The 22,105-nt window shown below is 58.1% G+C and overlaps 3 protein-coding genes across 5 annotated transcripts in view; 2 read left to right on the top strand and 1 right to left on the bottom strand.

Annotated features, from left to right (window-relative positions):
* The first annotated feature begins 679 nt into the window (after nucleotides 1-679).
* Nucleotides 680-5,368, top strand: APRT (adenine phosphoribosyltransferase). 3 transcript variants are annotated; one of them, XM_072980714.2, is made up of 6 exons: nucleotides 680-841; nucleotides 1,417-1,520; nucleotides 1,854-1,987; nucleotides 2,202-2,280; nucleotides 4,077-4,258; nucleotides 5,000-5,368. In XM_072980714.2, the coding sequence occupies exons 1-5, from the start codon at nucleotides 684-686 to the stop codon at nucleotides 4,217-4,219; spliced, it is 618 nt and encodes a 205-aa protein (XP_072836815.2). In that variant the 5' UTR covers nucleotides 680-683; the 3' UTR covers nucleotides 4,220-4,258; nucleotides 5,000-5,368. The 3 variants fall into 3 exon arrangements, with proteins under 3 accessions (XP_072836815.2, XP_072836814.2, XP_072836813.2); XM_072980713.2 differs by having other exon boundaries at nucleotides 4,546-5,368; XM_072980712.2 differs by having other exon boundaries at nucleotides 4,077-5,368.
* A 985-nt stretch (nucleotides 5,369-6,353) lies between these two features.
* On the bottom strand, nucleotides 6,354-13,202 carry CDT1 (chromatin licensing and DNA replication factor 1). Its single transcript, XM_072980711.2, has 10 exons — nucleotides 12,678-13,202; nucleotides 11,970-12,119; nucleotides 11,121-11,377; nucleotides 10,472-10,666; nucleotides 9,944-10,089; nucleotides 9,664-9,749; nucleotides 8,761-8,949; nucleotides 7,887-8,030; nucleotides 7,574-7,775; nucleotides 6,354-7,226 (listed from the first exon to the last, which is right to left on the bottom strand). Exons 1-10 carry the CDS (start codon nucleotides 13,041-13,043, stop codon nucleotides 7,063-7,065), a joined length of 1,899 nt encoding a protein of 632 aa, XP_072836812.2. The 5' UTR covers nucleotides 13,044-13,202; the 3' UTR covers nucleotides 6,354-7,062.
* A 2,060-nt stretch (nucleotides 13,203-15,262) lies between these two features.
* The window catches only part of PIEZO1 (piezo type mechanosensitive ion channel component 1 (Er blood group)), a 79,357-nt gene continuing 72,514 nt past the window's right edge, over nucleotides 15,263-22,105 (top strand). The window contains exon 1 of the mRNA XM_078380495.1: nucleotides 15,263-16,012. Coding sequence (XP_078236621.1) covers nucleotides 15,949-16,012 — 64 coding nt within the window. The 5' untranslated portion in view covers nucleotides 15,263-15,948. The remainder of the gene's footprint in view (nucleotides 16,013-22,105) is intronic.

Here is a 22,105-nt window from a genome sequence, read left to right as displayed (position 1 = left end):
TACCTTTTGGGGGTTGCCTCTCCTGGAGTCAGCCGGCCAGGGCAGGCCAGGCAGCAGGACCGGTGGCCTCCTCCCTTCGAGACCCCGGGAGGCCCTCCGGGTGGGGGCCAGCAGGGCCTTCGAGGTGGTGGACCCCCCCCCCGCCCTCCAGGATGCCCTCTCCCCGGGAACAGGACCCCTGCCAACCTTCGGGGGTTCCGGGAGGGGGTGGGGGATGCCCGTTGAATGCCTACAGCGGTGGGCAAGCGCCTTCCCCTCGGCGGCTCCTCCGCTGGCCCCCGTTTTCAGGCACAAGACGAAGGGGCAGCGTTTCCGCCTCGCCTCCCCGTGCCCGGGGTGCGCTTTGTACATGCTCAGGGGCAGCGCCGGCCTCTTCAGGGAACGGGCATTTCATCAATCCCGCGAGTGACGCTCCCAAGCTCTGCGCAGACCTTTAGTGCTATTCTATTGTTTTGACCTAACTCCTCTGACGAAAAGCTCTGCTGACCCTGGAAGGATGCTGCCCGTGGCCCGGAGGCAGTCCCTTCCTTCTGGGCGAGGAGGGCCCCCCTCCCCCGACCTCTTCCTCGGGCATCTCCCAGGCCGCCTCCGCGGAGCATCCCCCCCATTTCGCGGCTTGCAATGGTTCCTTCCCGCTCGAGCCGCTCTTTCCCCACCCCGCACCCCTCTCTCGCTTCCCCGCGATGGTCTCTCCCGCCGGGTGGCGCCCCGCCGCTCACGCATGCGCGCCGGCCGCTGCTGCTCGAACCATGGACCCGGCGGAGCAGGAGCGGAAGCGGGCTTTGGTGCGGGGTCGGATTCGGGATTTCCCGGACTTTCCCTCGCCGGGGGTGCTCTTTCGGTGAGCGGGAGGGGCGGAGGGAACGGGGGGGGGGGTGCCGTGGCGAGGGTGCCTCGGGGAATGCGCAGAGCGCCTGCCCTTGAACCCTCCATGTGCTTTCACGGGGAGGAGGGAGAACCGGGCTGGAAGCGGGGCCCCAGGCGGGGGGGGCAGCTGAGCCCCCCCCACCCGCCAAACTCCCTTAGCCGCCCTCTTTGCAAGGGGGTGGGGGGGAACAGCGCGCACTCTTCGCATGCTCGGAGGCGCTCTTTGCTCTCCCTTCGAGTCAAGTCAAGCCGGCGAGGAGAGGGAGGGAAGCGGGGGAAAGCCACCGGCAGAGCTCCCTGCCCCGCGGGGCTTACAGTCGGGAAGCCGGCCCCGAGGGAAGAGAACAGAGGTTCTCTCTTTCTCTTTTATTGTTACTATTATTATTATAAATTGATTAAACAGACATCCGACCTAAACAACATAAACCTAACAGCACAATATAATACAATTGCACAATACCGTACCCCAGGGCCGCCCTCACCCCCAGGGCTGGCATTAAAGTTAAAGACCGTAAAGGGTGTTCTCTCTCTCTCTCTCTCTCTCTCCAGGGACATCGCCCCCCTCCTGAAGGACCCGCTGGCCTTCTCCGCTGCCATCGACCTGCTGGAAGCCCACGTCAGGGCCTCGCACCCCAAGTTCGATTACATCGCAGGTGAGTCCGGGAAGCCTCCCTCTGGAAAAGGGGGCCTCCAAGGTGCCCAGCTGCTCTCTCTCTCTCTCTTGGTCACTCTGCGCATGCTCAGAGGCGCTCTTTGTGAATTTGGCCCCTCCAGAGCCTCCGCAATCGAAGGCTTGCCACGTTTTAGCCTGGTCATCCTGTGTTCTCTCAATTTGGGAACCAGCGCGCGCACGCACGCACGCGCACACACACACACACACACACGCCCTGTCAGCACTGAGCCCCCGCTGCCCAGTCCCGTCGCTGCCACAGTAGAGCCCAAAAGGCTGGGAACCTTCTCTCCTCTCCTCGTTCTCTCTGTCCTAGGCCTTGACTCCCGTGGCTTCCTTTTCGGGCCCGTTCTGGCCCAGCGGTTGGGGGTCGGCTTTGTGCTGATCCGGAAGAAGGGGAAGCTTCCAGGCCTTACAGAGTCCGTCTCCTACACGCTGGAATATGGCCAGGTGATGCTTTTCACCCGCGGGCTGCATGTGGGGGGCTGGGTTCAGTTTAAGAAAAAAAAGGGCAGATCCAGGTTGGGTGGAGGAGCTGGATTGGACCCAAGGGTGATCTGTGTTGGAATCATCAGGGCCGGGGCTGTTTGCAGACGCTTGGGATTCGCGCTGGGCAGGTGTCAGAAGCTCTCTCTCTCTCTCTCTGTTTCTCTCCATCCTGCAGGCAGAGCTCGAAGTCCAGAGCGACGCCGTCCGCCCAGGGCAGAAGGTGATCCTGATTGACGACCTGCTTGCCACCGGAGGTGAGAGTTAGTGACTCTGGGAGGACAGGGCAGGGCAGGGCGGAGGCGCCTTTGTCTAAGGTTGCCTGTTTCTTCAAACCCCAAGCCATCACAGCGCTCGTGAGAAGCGAAATGGGGCCTTCCAGGTGTGGATGGACTGCCCGTCCCATCAGGCAGCACGGTCAAGGGGGACAGCTGCTGGTCTTTGTAGTCCAGCAACCTCTGGCGGCTACCCTTCTTTCTGCCTTCCCACGCTAGAATTCGATTTAAATGTCTGCCAGCCGTTCCCTTCGGTTCCTTCCCGCTGAAGTTGCTGCTGAAATACAGATCTGCGGCCTCTGCCGTCCTTTCTCCTTCCCAACCCAGCCTTTTTTGCCCCCTTTTTGATCTCTCCCCCCCCCCCCGTAGCTCTCAGATTTCAATCCTCTGAATGTTTTGGACTTTTAGCTTCCAGCAGCCCCAGTCAGGATGGCCGTTGGTCAGGGGTGGAAGAAGCCCAGGAAAAGTCTAAAAGTTGAGAACCACTGACTAAGCTTGCCCCTACGGCCTTTGCTCCCTTGGAGTTAGTCCCCTACAGATGTTGGCGGTCTCCTTGGGGCCCATGTTCCCTTTTTATCTTTGTCAGAGAGACATCTTTGTTTTTTTTTTTTAAAAAAAAAGACAATGTGCCATTTGCATCACATAGATTAGCAGGAGGCCATTTGGCATTCACTCATTTTGTGGTTTCACCACCGAGGGGAAGTTAGAGATCTTTACAATTCATTTCAAGACACTTTGCAGCTGGGGCCGGAAGCTTGCAGATGCAGGGTGTGTGTATGTGGGGGGGGGGAAGGGGGCTGGGTGGCATCTTGCAGCCCCTGAGAAGAAGGAACCGCACAGCCAGCTCCACCCTTGCTCGCAGTGAATGGCATAATAAAGGGGAAGGGATGAGTCAGACCTTCTTGGCTGCTTGTAAGGGAGCAACTAGAGGTCCCCCCCCCCTCCGTTTTCAGGCCTTTGTAGCCAAAAAATAGCAGAAAATTCAGACCCCTTTCACTGAAAGGGCTCCTGGCTTCTGTACTGTTCCAGCAACACTGACGAAGAGTCTTGTGGCAACTTAAAAGCCAACACCGTTTGGTTCATTTATGTATTCATGGCCTGCAACCCACTTCAGGCTGCACTCCAGATGTCGGAGGTGCCCTCTGTGAACGCTTGTGTCACATAAAACCTATTGTAGTCTTCAAGGTACCACTGGATTCTTTGTCACAGTTGCAACAAGTCAGCAGATGCATGGCTGCCCCTCTGCAAAGCTCAGTACAGTTTGTTTAGACACATTGTCATTGTTTAGTTGTGTCTGACTCTTCATGACCCCACAGACCAGAGCACACGAGGCCCTCCTGTCTTCCACTGCCTCCCGGAGTTGGGTCAAAGTCATGTTGGTCGCTTCGATGACCAGCCATCTCGTCCTCTGTCGTCCCCTTCTCCTCCTCCTCTTCCCTTCACATAGCCCTTGCTACTTTCTGGTCGGGTGCTTGTAGACTATGTTGAGAGAGCCCGGTTCAGGTTCAGACTGAGCCATGAAATGCATGACGTTGGGCCAGTCTACCCCGCTTGGCCTACCTCACAGGGTTCTTGTTGGGGTAGAGCAGGGAGCAAGAGCGTCAAGGCCCTCCCTCCTGAGCTAGCTGCAGAAAGGGCAGGATTATAAGTGCACCCCGGGAGGAAGTGTGTCGCTTGCCAGAAGTGCTCAGGAGAGCCTGTGCGTTGAGGGCTGATGTTTTCCTTCTCCCCCCCCTCCCCCCCCCCACACAATGATGCCCTCTCTTCCTTTCGGGCAGGCACCATGCGGGCGGCTTGCCAGCTGATGGGCAAGTTGGAGGCCGAGGTGGTGGAGTGCCTCGTCCTCATCGAGCTGAAGTTCCTGAAGGGAGCAGACCTGATCAAGCCCTTCCCACTCCACTCCCTCGTGCAGTACGAATGAAGGACGGACGGACGGAAGGGACAGACGAGGGCCCCGGAGGTGGGTGGCCCTGGGCCCGCCTTGGGTGTCGCTTCCCTTCATCTCCTCTGTCCCTTTCCCGGGCAAGAAACGGGACCCTTGGCCTCTGCCCTGCCACACCTCATTCTGTGCCACAGCAGCCAAAGCTGGGGGCATCTAAAACTCCTTTTTCTTTTCTTTAATCGACCTTTGTTCTCGGATAACGGGAGCATTTTATCTTGGGACTTTGAAACTTTGCTGTGTAATGGGCACAAACGGACGTCAATGCCTCCAAGGGTCCCGATGAAGGCAGTGCCCTTTTTCTGCAGGTGCCCAGGCCGCCTTGAGCTCCTCTAAGGATGGTTTCCTTTTCCTGGACAGACGGGTTGGTGTCTCCCTTTGGGCTCACCTTTTGGACTCCCACAGGGCAGGAGTAGAGCCTCAAGAGGACCGAGATGAGTCCCGCTCACCACGTCTACTGTTCTGGAACATAGGTAGCTTAATTGTAGAAGCAGGTTAACGGGATTAAGGCCTTCTTTCTTTGGAAGCGACGGGTTGCTACGTCCAATGAGACCGGCAGCCGGAGGCTGCTTCCAGCTAAGCAGTGTTTCAAAACTGGTTAAGAGTCTCTCTTTTGGCACCAGAGCTTCCTAAATCCACAAGTCATGTGGTGGAGCAATTTTGTCAGCTGTCCAAGACTGTGTTTTTCAAGCCCTCTCTAAGTTCGGAGTAACGGTCCAAATAAATAAATCCCTAATTTTTCCAAATTCTGTATTGACTTAGGTTAGCTACGCAATTGCTGCAAACTGCTGGATACGAAGTGTGGCTACGCCGTATGTTATGGCCTGGTTCTGCACTGGTCTCTGTAACGGAAGCATTGCACCCCAGAATCAAGCCAGGTTGGGAGAAGGTTTCTCCTCTCTTCAGTGGGATGTGCAAAAACGGAAGTAAACCAGTCCACCCAATAATAGCAATTACCCGGAAATAGACTGGGGTTGGCCGGGCAGGGGGTGGGAGGGAAAGGCGGTGGAAGCTGAGAGGCTGAATTTACACTCGCCTCATGACAGTGAGTTTTGTCCTGCTTCACTAGGCTACTCTGTAGAATGAGTCATTCCTCAAAACTGCATTTCAATAAAAGCAGGCGAGAACAGAGGCCTCCTGCTCCCCTTTGTCTACCGTCTTGTGTTGTATTGATGGGAGGACAGAAACCCACCAGCTCACTGTAGCCTGGGAGGGAGGGAGGGCGTGTGTTTATCCCCGTTGGGCCTTTAGGCTAAAGAGGCTTGCTCGGTCTCCCTGGGTAAGCCCAGGCTGGGGCCTGTCCCGTCCCATTTCCCTGCTTGCTAGCCCAGAGTTTACCGAGAGGCACAGTCTAAAGGGTTTTTTTTAAAAAAGGGAGCAGCCTGAGCGCCGCCTCCGCTAGATGCAGTCAGCCAAAGCAGTTCCTCTAGCCACACACAAGACAAGCTGACCTGTAAGCGGCAGGAGGCGAGATGGACACAGGGCAGGCGCCACCAGCCCCGTGTCCGTAGGGACGCCCGCGCCAAGCAGGGTGCTGTCTGGATGGTCCCATTCAAGCCACGCTATCCTCTAAAGCAGCCGTTCTCTAGGGGGGGGGGATTGGGGGCCACAGACTGGAGAGGACTCTTCACATGCCACTTTATAAGGTTTGTGGTGTCACTAACCCAATCCCGATTCAGCCTAAACGGTATTTCTTTCATTGTGTGTTTATGGCCATGGCCAAGAAAGGATTTGGAGGGGGGGGGCTGCTCTAAAGCAGGGCACGTGAGGTCACGCCTGGAGGGTGGGGGAGCCTCCCTCCCTGCCCCAGCCAGAAGCTAGGAAGGCCAGCTCCCTTCTCTTTTCCTTTTCCCTTCCTTACACTGGCAGCAGTGCCCCTATGGAGCCACAGCAGGGATGGGGCCTCGTGGGCCAACCAATTGTTACTGGACTGCACCTCCCACCAGCCCTTTGTTATTTTTTTTTGATGGATGATGGGCTCTGCAGTACAGGGACAGCAGGATAGGCAGCCGTGCTTTCCCCACTCCCTGGCCCTTCCTGTGCTGATAAGACACAGTGGTGGTGGTGGTGGGGAAGAACTTTTGCTATGGGGGGGAAAAAGCACTCATTGTAGCCCTTATTAATCAGTAAAAAGTTTAATAGTAGGGTTTAAATATAAATTTCGTTTCAGAGCAGAACTCGTTCTTCCTTTTAATGAGTCAGCTAGTAAAAATGAAAAGAAGCGGTTTCCACTTCTCTTTCCTGGAAACGGGCAGCCCCACCCACTCTGGTCAGCTCAGAGAATGGAAACTCTTGCATCATTTTTTTCCTTTAAAAAAACAACACAAACCCTGAATATTTGTGGTCTTGCCGAGGGAGGGTGTTGTCCTCCCGGCCCTCCAATGGAGCAAGGAGAAGCTGCGTTAAAGAAATTCATTCGGAAAACAGGAAAGGGTGAAGTGTGGCGTTTGAGAAGGGAAGCCAACCACGCCAGATCTCTCCTGGAGCCCGATGGTGGCTCCCTTCCACCCCTCGTGGCTTGAGATTTCGGCTCTAGTGTGGGAAATGCCCAAGCGCTGTGGTCTAACCCTGTAACCGAGGGGGCGAAGGATCACCGTTGGCCCCTCTGGGTGGCTTTGGAATAGGGCTCCCCAGACGCACACACCGGGTTGGAACAGCCGGGTCTTAACCCCCCTGCACAGGCAAAGTGGCAAATGCATTCGCCAACGTGGTCCTGATGGGTCAGGGAGAAAAAAGCAAGAACTCCCCAAGTCTTAAACAAGTTCCGCTGGCAGAGATTTTTGTTCCCCTAAAAGACGCCCCTCCACCCACCCCTCCCTGAGGGGTCACAGCTTCTCCTCTTCCTTCGTCCTCGCAGCCAGCCTCTCCATGACGACGTTGAGCTCCACGTTCTTGTCCAGCCTGAGATACGTGTCCTTCCGAAGGGAGAGGACGCAGGCCCAGGCCGGGAGCAGCTCGGCCAGGAGGCGAAGGTGCTTCTCCATCTCGCCTGCAGGGGGCAGCAAGAACACTCAGAATAGGGTTTCTTGGCTGCTGCTCGTTTTCCCTTCTAACCAAACCCAGAAGCAGCTCAGAAGAAACTTCAGATGCAAGAGACCCGTCCGGCCTCTAATGAAGTGATCACGGAAGGAGCCCCGGAGCGAGTCTGGCCCGTCTCCCCTGAAAAGGAGCCCACGAATGGCAGAGAACTAGGAAAGTGGCCCGTAGGCGCAGGAGACGGTCCTGGGGCAGGACATACCGGTGGTTGACTCCAGGTAGGCTAAGAATTTAGATGCTTGGGTGACCCAGAGAGAGGCCGCCTTCGCTCCCACGGGGCCCCTTCCAGCTCCCCCTTACCAAGTGCCATGGGTGACCGGTAGCTGGCCATCATCCTCCGGCAGGCCACCTCCAGGGGGAGGGCCGGCTTCTTCTCGGCCACAAAGACGTTGCGCAGGACGCGGGCCATCTCCGGGAGGCGCGCCAGCATGCTCAGCCGCTGCTCTTGCTGGGGGTGGCGCGTCATCAGCGCCTGCATCTTCTCAGCTTCCTTGGCTCGGACCTGGAGGGGGGGGAGGCGGGGGTGAATCCGCAAGGCCCACCAGGGCAGCCCAGAGCGTCAGGGTCTCCAGGGGGTGGGGTGGGGGCAGCGGCTGCAGGTCCTGTAACTCACCCTCTCCAGCAAGGACTGCGACACCCCTTTCAGGCTATCCGGTGTGCCGGAAGGCGAGGGCGGAATCGGACGAGGAGACTCCAGCCCAGCAGCCGCCCCCGTTTCGGCTGTCCTCAGGGCCAGGTTGGCCAAAGCCTTCTCCATCTGTTGGGGGGGGGGGGAGAGAGAAAAGGCAAACTAGCCACCATCCGGCCAGGGCTTCCCCATGTAAAAAAAAGGAAACAGGAGTCCTAGGCTAAGGAGAGAGGTCTGTGAAGGCAGAGGGGCTGCAACCCTTCTCTAGGCCTATTTCAGACCCCCCCACCCCCCAAGCAGGCCTCCAGGATATACGGTTTAGGTCAAGGCGCTGCCCTGCCCTGGCCGTCAGTGTGGGGGGTGCCGCATTCGGGCAGCTGCCCTCTTGTCCAGGAAGGAGGCCGAGATGACTGGGACAGCACAGACCCCCCCACAAAAATGAAGAGAATCTGATTCACCAGGTTTCCAATACTGAAATCCAAATACTGGATCCCTTTGGGGGCGGGGGGGGGGGCACAGGGGAAACCTCTGCTGAATGCTGGCTCCAGAAAGAGACCTGAATCAGCTTTGCAGAGGATACTGGCAGGCTTCCTTCTGCAAGCGAAGCTCAGGCGGGAGTCCAGAATTCACCAAGCGCTCAGTCTGGAGACGAGGAGGAGAGAGAGAGAACCCTGGGCGCTTTGATGGGGGCCCTTTCGGGGTCTGAAGGGGGGGGTAAAAGGTGCCAGGAAGAGTTTAGAAAAAAAAGGAGCCACTCCCCGAGACCTTCTCAGCTGGAAATTCACGCACACCCCTAAGACAAAAAGGCTAACCCACAGCCTCGGGTTGACACCCCCCCCCCCGCTCGCCCCGGCCATACCTTTGGCGTCAACATGGTGCGCGCCTTCTCCAGCACCTCCTGAGCGGAAGTGATCTTGTCCACCTCGGGTGGCTGAGGCAAGGCGGCGGGCACAACGTCGGGCACGCCGTCCAGATTGAACCGGGGGTGCCAACGAGTCAGCTTGTGCTCTGGCACCGCCATCGGAGGGTTGAGAGACGCCAGGAAAGCCTGTCGGGAAGCACGAGACGTTGGGTGAGCACCGGGGCCCGGAACGCCCTTCAGCCCCCCAGGGCCCTCGGGTCACCGTTGGGAACATCTCCCTCTGGACAAGCGGAGGGGCAGAAAGGCAAGCGCGCCCTTCGTCTGGCGCTGCAGCCTGTCTGTACTGGCGTCCATGGCACCTCAGTGGGACCCCTCTTCCAGGCTACCAAGGGGAGAGGGTAAACAGACATCCCCCGAAGCATCTTCTGTTTTTGAGGAACCCAAAGCCCGTAGCTTCGCCTGTGAGTCCTTCTGCTCTTAAGGACTTTCTCTCTTGGGACTTTTCGCCTCTTCACCTCCCCCAACTCTGCCCAACGCGCTCGCCTTCTAAACTTTCAGCCATCTAATAAAACGTTTTACTGAACCCAGAAATGTAATTTTAGATACTCATAATCTGAAGTCGCTTTTTAATGTAGATTATAATTCACTTTGAGCTCTCTTGTGGAAGGAAAGGATCTAAATTGAGTTAGCAGGAAAGCAATAAGGAAGGGGCCGGCGGTCCTTAGCAACCAGCAGCCCAACAGCCTGACCTGCCGCCGCAAGAGCTGAGCGCTGTGCAAGTTTGCAGGACGTCCCCAGGCAGGCCGCTGTTCCCCTCGCCCCGCTCTACGCTGGACAGACCAAAAAGAAAAAGGAGGGGAGGGTCAGGCAGGAACCGAGGGACGACCCCAGGGGACTTACCTTGTGGTGTTCTTTCACGATGTTCAGCAGGTTCCGGCCAAATATTTTCCGGCGTTCCATCTGGCGCGATGCCGATAGCTTCTCACCTGAAATCCAGATGAGGACCTTGGGTTCAAATACCGCACGCACGCACGCACGCACACACACACACACACACACACACAGAGGCCACTGGAGCTGCCCAGGGGGGCTTAGGCCAGCCACCTACCCAGCTAAAGGGCCCCCCATATAAGGGGAAGGCCCACTGAAGGGCTTCCTGTTTTAAGAGGCTGGCACCTACCGGCCTTTAGGACTGGCTCCAGGGTCAGCTGGTAGGCGGGTCGCTTCTGGCCACTGCCAAAGCTGGGCACGTTCTTCTCCTGCCGCAGGGTGTAGGAGGTGGGGTACACCGTCTTGATCTGGCCCACATTGCGCTCTTCAAACTGCCTGGAGGAGGGCAGGGAAATCACCGGGTTGCCAAGATGAACCCTCTGGGCAGGAGGCTGACAGACCCGGGGAAAAAACGTGTCTCCAACATGGGTGAGTTCCTTCATTATCCTTTTATTCGTTGCCCCTCGCACCCCACCTTTCCCCTCAGGGGGCTGCACGTGGCCTGGAGGCCACCCTTCCTCTTCCACCAATGTTAATAAACGCTTTGGGACTTCGGTCTGGCTCTAGGCTTCCCTTGTGTTGCCTCCCGGATACCACCACACATTTGCCAGGGGCACCTGTGCTGACCCTCTCTGCCCCCCCCCCTTGAAGCCAGCCGCTCTGGAACAGCCTCAGCCCACCCCCGTCATCCCGCCAGGATCAAGGAAGGCGAGCTCACTTGCGGATCATGTCCTGGACCCCTTGCTTGACTTTGGCAAAGGTGGCCGTCTCTGAGCGGTTGAAGAGCATCGCCACGACGGTCTCCATGCTGCGGAACATCTCGGCCAGCACCTTGTACTTGTAGGGCAGAGCGAGTCCTGGGGGGACGTCCTGGGCAAGGGCGTGGAAGCGCTGGTAGGCCGGTGTCTTCTCGCTGGGAAGGAAAGGACAACACGTGACGGCAGCGTCACCAGCATCCCCAAGCCCAGCCCTACCTGAGGAACCCCAAACACCTCCCGCAACCCCCTAGAATAGGCCTCTCTTCCTAGAAAGCAAATCACCCCAACACTCTGAAGAAAAAAACCTATGTTTTATCATGGCCTTTAAAAAGAACGCTCTTAATGCGCCCCTCCTTGGAAATCCTACCGGGCTAAAAAGCAAGCAGCAAACCCTTTTTAATAGGTAAGGAGGAAAACAGCCAAAGAGTAATATACCTCTTGGAAAGGTGGGCGTATGGATGACTTGAATTTTATTTCTCCCTCTTTATTTTAATGAGCATTTCATCCAGATATCTACCCAGGTGGCATACAATAAAAGCATAGTCATTTTCTAGCTGGGATTCAGCAAAACGTTATTCCGTAAGTTTAGGATGTTCTCGTCCCCCGCACCTGTTCTCTGCGGTCGAGTCCAGAGGATCCTTTCTCCCTCGCTGGTGCTGAGCGGCCTCCTCCGCCTCCTCCTCTCCTCTGGACGCTTTCCTTTGGCTGATCTTGGCCTCCAGCAGCCGAGCCCGCTTCAGCCGACTCCTTAGGTCGCCCTTGGCCTCTGGGAGGGAGCCCGCCGGCCGCTGGACTCTCTGCGCCAATGCACGGATCTTGTCCAGGCGGCCCCTCAGCTCTGCCGCCAGCTTCTCTTTGGGTGCCTCCTGATCAGAAGAGGACAACCCTTAGCAAGGGAAGGGACTGCGTCCCATTCAAAGCCCTGCCATGAGCGGCTGCCCAGGGTCCTCAGCGGCTACTCCAGCGTGGAGCTTGGGAGAGAGAATATTCTAGTTGGTGGCCCTCAGAATGCTACCCTGCGCACGGCCTCTTTCATGCACGGTCACCCTGAAATCTTTCGAGTTTACGTATTTAGAAATAAGCCAAAATCAAGGAATGGTGCTATGAAATAGAGACAGATTTGGGACGCACAAATACATTATTCATTGTCCTTGTTAACCGTTTTTCACTCTCTGGCTGTGCTGGGTGGGATATCCTGGAATTTAAAAAAAAATAACTTTTCCAAGCAGCAGAACACTCTAAATAGAGTGTGTGAAGGACAGGATCCACCGGGGGGGGGGGGGGCTCAAAACAAAGAAAGCTGTGACCACCAGAAAACTTTCAGCAGAGCGTTTAAGTGGGGGCACAAAAACTTTCAGAAGGCAACCTTTGATCTAGATGGGCAGGGGAGAAGTCAAATCAATCAATCAATCACCCTTAGGGAGGCCAACCTCGACGCCACCCATGGGGGCTCCTCACCTTCTGCGCTGCTTCTGGGGTGGCCGTGCCAGGCTGGGCCCCAACCTCTGCCTTCAGGACCGGGGAGAGAATCTCGTTGGCCAGATCCTTCGCCGCCTTATCCAAAGCAGAAGGGCTGCGGCGCCCAAGAGAGGCCGGGAAGTCGGGAACCTGAAAGAACAGTGGGGGTGGGGGTGGTTCCTCAGAATCAGTCCCACCGAGGTGCTGCACCCACGCCGCCGGGTCCCCTGGCCCCACTGATGGAAAGACATGGCCCAGCCCGTGGGGTGAGGAGCACAAGCGGGCATTATAGGGGCAGGTCCCCCTGAAATGGGCACAGCAGACTGGGTGGGGGCTCTCCTGGGCTTGAGACTCTGGATGGCGGGGAGGGGGGGCACATGGCCCACTGCCCAGCCCCACCAGGACAGCCTGGAGCTGGGAGCTCTAACGCCCACCCGCCACTCCCCCCCCACGAGCCTCTTTCCCCCAGCTCGGCTGTTTGGCAAGCCACTTTCTCGGTCTCTCCGTTGCTCCCTAAAGGGGGGGGGGAGAGAAGTTCCTTTGAAGACTCCCTTTCCCAGAATCCCTCCGGCCTCCCCCCCCCCCCGGCCACGTGGCTGAGTGAGCGCCCAGGGCCCTTCCTCCATTACGGGGTCGAGCCCAGGGTCCGGCCGGCCCTACACCGGAGTAACGCGGGGGGTAAGAGAGCGGAGCCCCCGCTGCACTCACCGGCTCCCCTTCCTCCGCGGCGGAGAGCACCAGCCTCTTCCGGGCCGTCCCCTTCCTCGGCCCCGCGGGCGGCGGAGGGCCATCTCGCTCGGGCTCTTCCTCCGGCCGGCGCCGCTTCCTGCTGCCGGGCGGGCGCTGCTCCGGGCGGGCGGAGGCGGGAGGGGTGCGCGGCGGGGCCAGCCACCGGGCCAAGGGGGGCGAGGGCGGCGGGGGCGCCTTCTGCGGGGGGGCGGCGGCGGGAAGGGCCCGGGGGCGCTTGGCGGCCAGAGGAGCCCCCGCGGGGCCCTTCTTGCTCTGCGGGAAGAAGTCGGTCAGGCGGCGCTGCTGCCGCTCCCGCTCCCGCTCCCGCTGCTGCTGCTGCGCCATCCCGGCGGGCGGCCGCTTGGGCTCTCCGGGCCCGGGGAGGCGCGATCCCGCGGCGGGAAGGGAGAAGGGGGAGGGCGAAAGAACGCTCGGGCGCCCAGCGTTCCGTCCGGCCCGCAACAATGTATCCAGTTTTCGCGCCCCGGGAGGCGGCCCCGCCCACGCCTCGCCCTCGCCCCGCCCACCTCTTTCCCGCGCGCCCTAGCTGCCCAGGTCTCTTAAAGGCGCCGCGTCCCTTTAAAAAAATCCGCCGTATTTCGCTCCCCGCCCGCCGCCGCCGCCTGGGTTTTGCCCGATGGCTTCTTGCTAACTACTGAGTGCGGTCAAAAGAAATAAAGCTCCCGTGTCCTCGTACTCCCACAGTCAGTTATCTCTCATTCTCCGAGGGGACCGGGGTGGGTGGGGTCCACCGTTGCCCGCCTGCTTCATCTTCGCCAGCCTGGTTGGGGGGGGGGGAAGAGATGTCCAGGTTGCTTGATCTTTTTCGTGGGAGTTGTGCTACATTAAAGGCTGTCTATACGGAATGGTCGGTGCCCAAGACGGGGGGGGGGGGGGCTCGGGAGATTCTAGTCCTCAGTGAGAACTGAGCCCTGGAAGTGGTCCTCAGTAGTTTGCTGAGCGTGATTGTACGGCCTTGACGGGGACCGGGGCAAAGAAGCAGCGGAGCTGAGGCAGGTGCCTGCAAGACATTCCGGCTGAAGGCGGGGGGGGGGCGGGAGATGTTGTACCAGAGCAGGAGCACGAGCCGCTGCTGAGGCCCAGCTGGGGCTGCTTTCTTGAGAGCCGGCCTGTCAAGTGCCCCCCCCGCCTGCCCGCTCCTCCCTCCGTTTATCCGAGGCCACGAGGACAGCTGTGGGCCAGAGGTGCTCCCGGCCCGCCCGCCCCGCCCCCCCCCCCACCTGTTGCCGTTTAAGGAAGCCCTGAATTGAAGCCCAGCTCCTTGCGGGCCCCGAGGGGTGGGAAGGCTTCCCAAGGGAGGCGGCTCGCGAGACAGCGGGCGCAGAAGGAAGCCCTCCCGCCGGTCTCTTGGGGCACCTTTGAAGACGGGCAGATCTATTTCGTGGATGGTAGGCGGCTTCTGCAGACGGACCGGCCTCCGGTTAATCAGGTAATTGCCGCAAGCTGTGCATTCTCCCCCCCCCCCCCGTTTGTTTCCCACTGACGGTCTCGCCCCCCCCTTCGTGTGTGCGACCTCTCGGGCGAGGACAACAATGTGGTTCCTCCTTGAGATGCTGCAAATGTCTTTTGTTGGTTTTGCTGCAGCTGATTAAATGGGGTCAAACCCTGGGAGAGGGTTGGAGGCCTGCTTGCCGGGACCGCGGGAAAGAGCCAGGAGCCCCGGGCCTTTCTGGTGCGGGAGGGCGAGCCTTCCGGCTCCCTGGCCGGGTCTGCCTTTCCGGCTCAGGCTCAGGTGCAATGCTGCATCCTCCACGGCGCTTGGACAGGCATCGATCTGAGAAATAAATTCCAATTGGCGTCCGGGTCATCTCGACTCTTCCCCGGGCACCTCCCGACAGCTCCTAGCACGGAAGGGCAGCTGGCCAGAGGCCAGGCCTTGGCCGGAGCGCTTCTGGCCGGCGTTCCAGAAATCTGCAGTATCCGTGTTTATTATGCACTGAAAGTTGTGCCTTTAATATGAAATAAGTCCTGTTGCTAGAAATGAGGATGATGTTTTGAGCCCTGAAAACAGCAGCCGCAGAATCACAACAAAGAAAAATGCTGAGTTGACTCAAGAGGAGACAATGGGAACCAGAGCAACCCAGCGCGAGGGAGGGAAGGGGAATTGGGTGGTTGTGTTTTTATTAGTCATGCCGCAGGATGCGAAGCCCGGCCCGGGTGCCAGGGAATCCGTGGAATGTTGCAAGGCGGTGCCATTTCCTGGCTTGCAGAAACAAGCGGGGGGGGGGGGCGGGTTGGGGGAGACACCTGCGATGGGAGTCCAAAGGTCCAGAGAATGGGAGAAGCAGCTCCCTTCGGGAGAGGCCGTGCCCCAGAATCCCCGGGCGGCGGGGATTGCTCAGAGTTGTAATGGCAAAACGCCGCTTTCTCAAGCTCCGGATGGGGCCCTAACACAGCTAATTCATCCCCCGCCCGGTGAAAGACTGCCTGCTTTCTTGAACCGCCGCCAGATTGGCCTTTTCCTCCTAAGGGGGTTCAGCGGAAGGCCCTCTCCACATGCTCAGAGGCGCCGTCTTCTTCTGGATGCTTCATTTTTACGCTAGCCGCGGCAGCGAGGAAAAGGAGCCGAGTCGGCGGAACGAAGGGTCTGCGCCCGCCGATGCTGTGAGGCTGAAGCGGCGCTAGAGGGCGCTGCTGGCCTACCGAGCCCGGACGGGACGGGACCGGACAAGGGTGGCGGCGGCGGCGGCGGCGGCTCCTTCCAAGTAAAGCGCAAGTTTGACGCGAGGCAGCGCCGCCCCGGCCGGAGCCAGGCAGGTGCGGGGCGCTGGAGGAGCTCCGGAGTGGCGGCGGGGAAAGAGGAGGAGGAGGCAGCGGCCGGGAACACAGGCGGTCGCCACCGGGGCGGGCTGCAAAAGAGTCCGAGCCGCGTCCGGCCGGAGAGCCCCGACCGCGGCCAGAAGAGAGGGAGGGAGGGAGGCAGGAAGAAGGGAGGGGCCGTCGCCGCCCCTTGGCTGCCTCCGGAGGGCGGCTCCCGGGGGAGGCACCGAGCGCCCGCCGGGGAGGGTTCAGCTGCCCGCCTGGAGTCCCTCGGCGCGCCCGCCCGCCCGTCCGTCGGCCCAGGCGCTTGCTGGGACGAGAGCTCCGCCGCCATCGGCCAGAGCGCCGGGGGGGCCGCAGCAGGACCCTTTCCTCGGCGGCCCCATGAGGGCGGCGGCCCCCACGCGCCCCTGGCCCGGGATCCTGCTGCGCACCCGCCCCTGAGCGCGCAACGTCGGCGCCGGCGAGGATGGAGCTGCGCGTCCTGGCCGGCGGCCTCTACTGGCTCCTCTTGCCGCTCTCCCTGCTGGCAGGTAAGCGCGCCCCTCCCTCCGGCCGGCTCCCGTCTGCGCCGACGCCTCTCCGGCCCGCCGCCGCGCTTCCCGGCTCTCCTCTGGCTCTGCTCGCGCTGCGTTTGGGCTCCGGCGGGCGGCCCCGCACGTGCGGTCCTTGCCGGGGCTCCGCGGGGGCGGGGGCGGGGGAGCTCCGGCTTGGCCCCTCCGCCGAGCCACGCAGGACCTGGGGCCGCCGGCCGAACCCCCCCCCCCCGCGCCGCGCCGCCTCTGTCCAGAGCAGCCCGTCTGGCCGAGAGACCCGGGCAAGTGGCGGGCAAAGCGGAGGGGTGGACTACGTGGCCTTTGCGGGTCTCTCCCGGCGCGAGGGCGGCGCACAGTTTCGCGCGCGTTCTGTTTGCGCGCTCCCTCGCGTGTCGGAGCCGGCAGAGCCGGCGGCTTCGTGCAGAGCCGGGCTTTTCGCTCTGGGCGGCCTCTGGCTAGCGCCGGCGGGGGCTCCGTCGGCCAGGCTTGCGGCTGGAGCCTCTCCGATCCCTGGGACCCCTTGGAGTCGGGATGGGGGGAGAAAGGATTCCTCCCTTCCTCGGGGTGGGGGCTCAGGCCCTTTTTGAAAGGAGAGGGAAAAGAGGGAGAGAATGGCTTGGAGGGGGCCGCCGGCGAGTCCGGGGGGGGGGTCCTGTTCCCAGCGGGGAGCGCACGTGGGGAGCCTGCCCTGCCCGCGAGCGGCTCTTTCTACCAGCGAGGAAGGGGGCCCGTTCTCGGTTCGAGTGTCCGCCGCCCTTTTTGCCGGCTTGCCTTGTTTTTCCAAGGGTCCCGGAGGGGGATCTGCTTTTGGACTGGCGACAGGTGGGCGCTACCTTCCGGCTGCTCTGAGCTTACCTGGTGGAGTTGAACAGGCTTCCCAGACGGGATCCTGCCTGTGGGAAGGAACCGATGACACACTTGTCACATTTGCCCAAAAAGAGAAAGGACACACACTCTCTCACACTCTGTATCTAACTGGCAGACACACACACACAATAAGTGTTGGGTTTGGCACAGGGGTGTTAAACTATTCATGGACGCTGGGTGGGTTTTGAGTTGGTGTTGACCTGCCAGAACATGGAGTCCTGGAGGTCATGATGGGCAGCTCAGCCGGAACATGGACCTAAAGTCCAGAGGCCTTCAAAAAAGAAGTCAAATGTTATGTTTGGGGTCACTGGGAAAAGGAACCAAGTGTCCCTATTGTAAGGGCCTTTGCACAAATCTCTCGTGGAAGCAAATCTTGGCGGTTCCAGTCATCTGCTCAGCCAAAAGGAGATGGGGGCACTGGGGAGGGGAGCATTGGGGGGGCGTAAGAAATGTCCGCTCTCCCCCCCCCATCTTCCAGGAGCCTCACCTGCAGCTGCCCTGTCTTCCGTCTGAACCTAAAAAGTTGTGAGCCCTGTAGCCACGTGAACCTCATCAGGCGCTCAGGTGCCACAGACTTCTTGGCTGGCACCTATTTTTCTCTTTCCAATAAAAGGGGCTTTTCAGGGTTGCCCAATGAAGCCCCCCCCCAATGGGAGATTCCAGGCAAATGAAAGGCAGGGCTTCCCACAGCACACTTTTTAAAATGTGGTTTTATTTTTGATGGGATTTGCCACCAGAAGTGGTGGTGATGGCCGGCGGCTTTTTTGTCTCTGTGCGGGGGGGGGGCGAAAGTGGGGGAAAGAAGGTATCAGTGAGTAAGGATGCCTGAAAAGGACCTCCCCAGGCAGACAGACAGACAGACAGAGAGAGGGAGAAGGAGGGAGGGAGTTGCGCTCCGCACGCCCCGGCTGCTGTCATTCTGTCTGCAGGAACAGATCATTTTCTTCAGGATGCGTTTTTGCAATTAACTGGCTGTTGAGAAAGTAGCTTTTAATGGACTGGTGTTATGCTTTTAATTTTTTTAAAAAATGTGCTTCTTCATTGCTTTTTAACTCAGCCCTGTTTCAGTAGACTAGATTGTGTGTGTTTTAACATTGTACCCCCTGCCGCCTGCCCCCCCCCCCCCCGTTTTCATCTTTGTTGTGAGTTGCCTCCCATTCCCAGCCCTGCGGAAGAGACAAGAGGCCAGTTGATCCGTGATGCTTATAAGGCCAGTTCCTGGGGACCAGGAGGAGACGGGGGTGGGTGTGGACGGGCAGCTCATGTCCGGATCGTGAACTTCCCCGTGGGTACAGCCTGCTGCCTCAGGGCTCTTCCCTCCTTAACAGTTTGACGGAGGAGCAGGTTTTGGGTGTTCCTGTTGCTATTATGGAAAGGTAAAGCCAACATACTTCTAAGGAGAGTAATGACTCCTTTCTTGGCACTTAGGGACATGAGGAGATTTTCACTGTCATTGTTAACCCCCCCCCCCCACACACACAAGCCAAATCCTTAAGGATCGGGTGGCCTAAACTGTGAGGCTGGGATACAGAAATTGGTCTTCTGCGTCTCTGGCACCCATAAAAAGCTGTGGCGGGCTCTTTGGAATTTGAAATATTTTTTCCAGGGCAGGGCTTGTTTTTCCTCAGAAAGGAGTGACTAAAGGGTATGTGGAGACACCTCTAAGACGAACTGGTTGACTTAAATTTTGGTGGGTTGTTAACATGTCTTTTGCTGTGGCTGCCCCTTGGAGGACTGCCGGCAAAGCCTGACGAGGCTGGGGGGGGGGGATAAACTGGGGGCAGGGTCACCAGGGCAGACAAGGCTGCCCTCGGTCCCGCCCGCCTGCCTTTGACCTTCGTTGCCTCTCTCCGCTTTCCTCAGCCTGGCCCTCTTCCAGTGTCTTGGACTACAACCCCCATCATCTCCCACCAGCGTGGCTATTGGCCGCTTTAACTGTTTCCTTCCTCCGTTCTCCACCTTTGGCTGCCCAATGTAAACAAGCGTGCTTCTCCAGGCTGGGCACACAATCTGCTTGGAAAACACCATTGTTCTCTTGAGGCCGAAGGAAGATTAATTGTCTTCCCTTGGTGAACAGTACTTTGTGTTCACGGGAAAGGGGAAAAGAATGGTTACTTTAAAAAAAAGAAGTTTAGTATTTTGCTGTGTATAAAATGCTTCATAGCTCCATTATGGAATTAAATAAACAAGTGTATTCGTGGTCTGAGACAGATCTTACATGCCTCTGATTTTAGGCTTTTGCACATGGACTGCACTGCTGTGTTGCTTTTGTGTCTGGACAAATGTTGTTTCCAGATTTGGATTTTTTTCTCTCTCTCTCTGCCTCTTTAAACAGGTTGTTGTTGCTTTTGTTAAAGTCCCTTGAAGTGGTGGCGCTGCGGGTTAAACCGCAGAAGCCTCTGTGCTTGCAAGGTCGGAAGACCAGTCATCGTAAGATCGAATCCACGGGATGGAGGGAGCTCCCGTCACTTGCCCCAGCTCCTGCCAACCCAGCCGTTCGAAAGCCTGTAGAAATGCAAGTAGATAAATAGGTACCACCTCAGTGGGAAGGTCATGGCGTTCCGTGTCTAGTTGCGCTGGCCATGTGACCGTGGAAACTGTCTTCGGACAAACGCTGGCTCTATGGGTTGGAGATGGGGATGAGCACCACGTCCTAGAGTCGGACACGACTGGACAAAAATTGTCAAGGGGAACCTTTGCCTTTAACTTAAAGTGAACTAATGCAGGGCTGCCTTTGCTGACAGCTTGGAACAAGAAGAGACAAGTTTTGCCCGCTGCCTCTTGTTCCTTGCAGATCTTGGTTATTTCTTCTGAATGGATAACCTGCCGCTTCCCTTCCAATCTAGGAGTCTCTGGCTCACAGCGTCCTGGCTTGTCCGTCGTGCGTCAGACCAGGCTGTCAGCCGGTCTCCACAAAACAACTCAGGCATCCCTTCCTTCCTGACGCCCCAGAAGGCCTGTGTTTGAGAGTCAGTTTGACACAAATATTTAATGAGCAAGCAGGGCCCTGGCCGTTGCAAAGGTAAACTCTGGAACAGGCTGTTCGCAGAGAGCGAAGGAGAGAGGCTGGCGCTGGGAAGAGGCATCGAGGGAGGGGGGGTGTCTCCCCCCAAGGGTCTGCCCAGCCAGAGGAGGGTGACGCTCCGCTCGCTCCGCACTGAACGGGGAGGATCAGCCAGCTCGCCAAGATTCTCAGCTGTCGACTGGCTAACATGTTCTCAGAGTGGAATTCTGGCTTGTTCTGGGTTTGTGGAAAGTGGAGATCCGTGCATTGGGGCTACACGGAGCTCTCTTCTGCCCCTATGCATATGCTTGCTTCTCAAAATGAGGGGTATTCTCACCCTCCTGCACCCCACCACCTCCCTGCAGGGGCTTGTGAAACACATGGCTAGCAGCACGTAGGAACTTAGTGAGGGATCTATTTTCAGTGAGCGCTCGTGCACTTGAGCCTTTCTTAGCTCCTGCCCTCTTCTCTTTGCTCCCAGGCTGAGTCTGGAGAAAGAGCAGCAGGGGCCGAGGAAGGAGGGGCCTGGCAGCGCCACGGTCCTCCTCTCATGCCGCCCCGTCCTGTATTGGCAAGGGGGACATGTGGAGCTGAGCCCTGCCTGCTTGGGAGGACGCACCGCCTGGCCTCACCCCCAGCCCCGTCATCTAAAAAGCTGCAGGAAGGAGCCATGGAATAGCTGGGGGGGGGGGAGGAAGGGACACCAAGCTGTGCAACCTCAGGCCTTCTCTTGCGGTCAGCGGTGGTGGTCAGGAGTGGTTAGTGAGGTTTTCAAAGTGCAACATTGAAGGAGTGATTTTGCTCTTTCCACCCGGTGAGTTTCTTTGGCTGAGCAGGGATTCGAACCCGAGTCTTCGAGTCCTACTCTGTCTCTTTGTCCACTATTATTTCAAACTTCTGCTGCTCCCAGAGGGCAATTTCCTCTCCCCCCCACCTCACATCCTCCCAGGTGGCAGAAAAGCAAACCCAGAAAAAAGAAAACAGAAGAATTCAGAAGTAGTTAGAAGGGACCTTCTGGTTCTGAGAACGGGGCTGTATTGTAAAGGTGAATCATAGCTCTGGAAGGCTTTTTTTTGGCTGGGGAAACCATTTATGGGGGGTGGAGAGTGTGATGGGGCCTCAGACCACAAAGACAGCGGGGTGTGTGTGTGTGAGCTTCCTCTCTTAGTTGGCAGCAAGGAGTGTGTGCGTGCGTGTGTGAGCGCATGTGCACATGTAGGTGCAGAGAATCATTTGAGTGACCATCCCCAGCCAGAGCGGAGGGGAAAAGAAGGCTAGCAGCGAGCGGCTTGTGGCATCTTTCAGAGCTGCAAAGGAGGAGGGCCAAAGGCTGGTGACAGAGTTAGTGGCTGCCTGATTCTCAGCTCCTTTGGCAGGGATGTGCCACGTGCCCCTTCCCCCCTTCCCCGTAAAGTGGCCAGGATCCATGTCTTCCTTGGTGGTAAGAGCAGGCCACACTGGGAAAAGCTGAGGGGAGAGTTTGCATGCCACACTGAGGGTTTTTCTAAGTCTGTGTCATTAGGGACTGGTTTCTCTCTCACCCCTGATTAATTCCTTGACAGACTAAAGCGCAGCTCTTTACATCTTTCTTAAATATGCACCAAGTTTCAGCCTGAGCAAACTGCGACCCCCCCCTCCCACCTTTGAGTGAGTCACAGAATCTGCAGGATGTGAGAAGTTTAATTATAACTGTGCCTGCAGACGCGGCTGGGATTTCTGGGCCTTGCTCTCTAAAGGAAACGCTACAAGGGGATATGACTAAACAGACATCATTTACTAGTTGCAAGATGATGAGGATTAATTTCTTTAATGCTCTCTTTTTTAGTGTATGGGGCTCTCCACCCTTCATACAGAGCCCCCTTGCCGGTAGTCATTTCCCAAGATGTAGCCCCGCTCATCCATTTCAGTATACCAGAGAGAAAAAAAGTGTCCTGACACCTTTGAAACTGACCGATTTATTTTAGCATGAGAGGAAATTGGTTGTAATCCACAGAAGGATTCACAAGGAATTAAATCTTCTTGTTTTAGGAGTGGCACAAGACTCCCTTCCTTCCTTCCTTCAATCCATAATCTGCTCCTCTTTCTTTTCCTTTCCTTCCTTCCTTCCTTCCTTTCCTTTCCTTTCCTTCCTTCCTTCCTTCCTTCCTTCCTTCCTTCCTTCCTTCCTTCCTTCCTTCCTTCCTTCCTTCCTTCCTTCCTTCCTTCCTTCCTTCCTTCCT

The sequence above is a fragment of the Pogona vitticeps genome, chromosome 10 (assembly GCF_051106095.1).
Source record: "Pogona vitticeps strain Pit_001003342236 chromosome 10, PviZW2.1, whole genome shotgun sequence".
In the NCBI taxonomy this organism is placed as follows: domain Eukaryota; kingdom Metazoa; phylum Chordata; class Lepidosauria; order Squamata; family Agamidae; genus Pogona; species Pogona vitticeps.
Note: the sequence above shows the minus strand (reverse complement) of the source record. Positions and strands in the feature narration are given on the sequence as shown.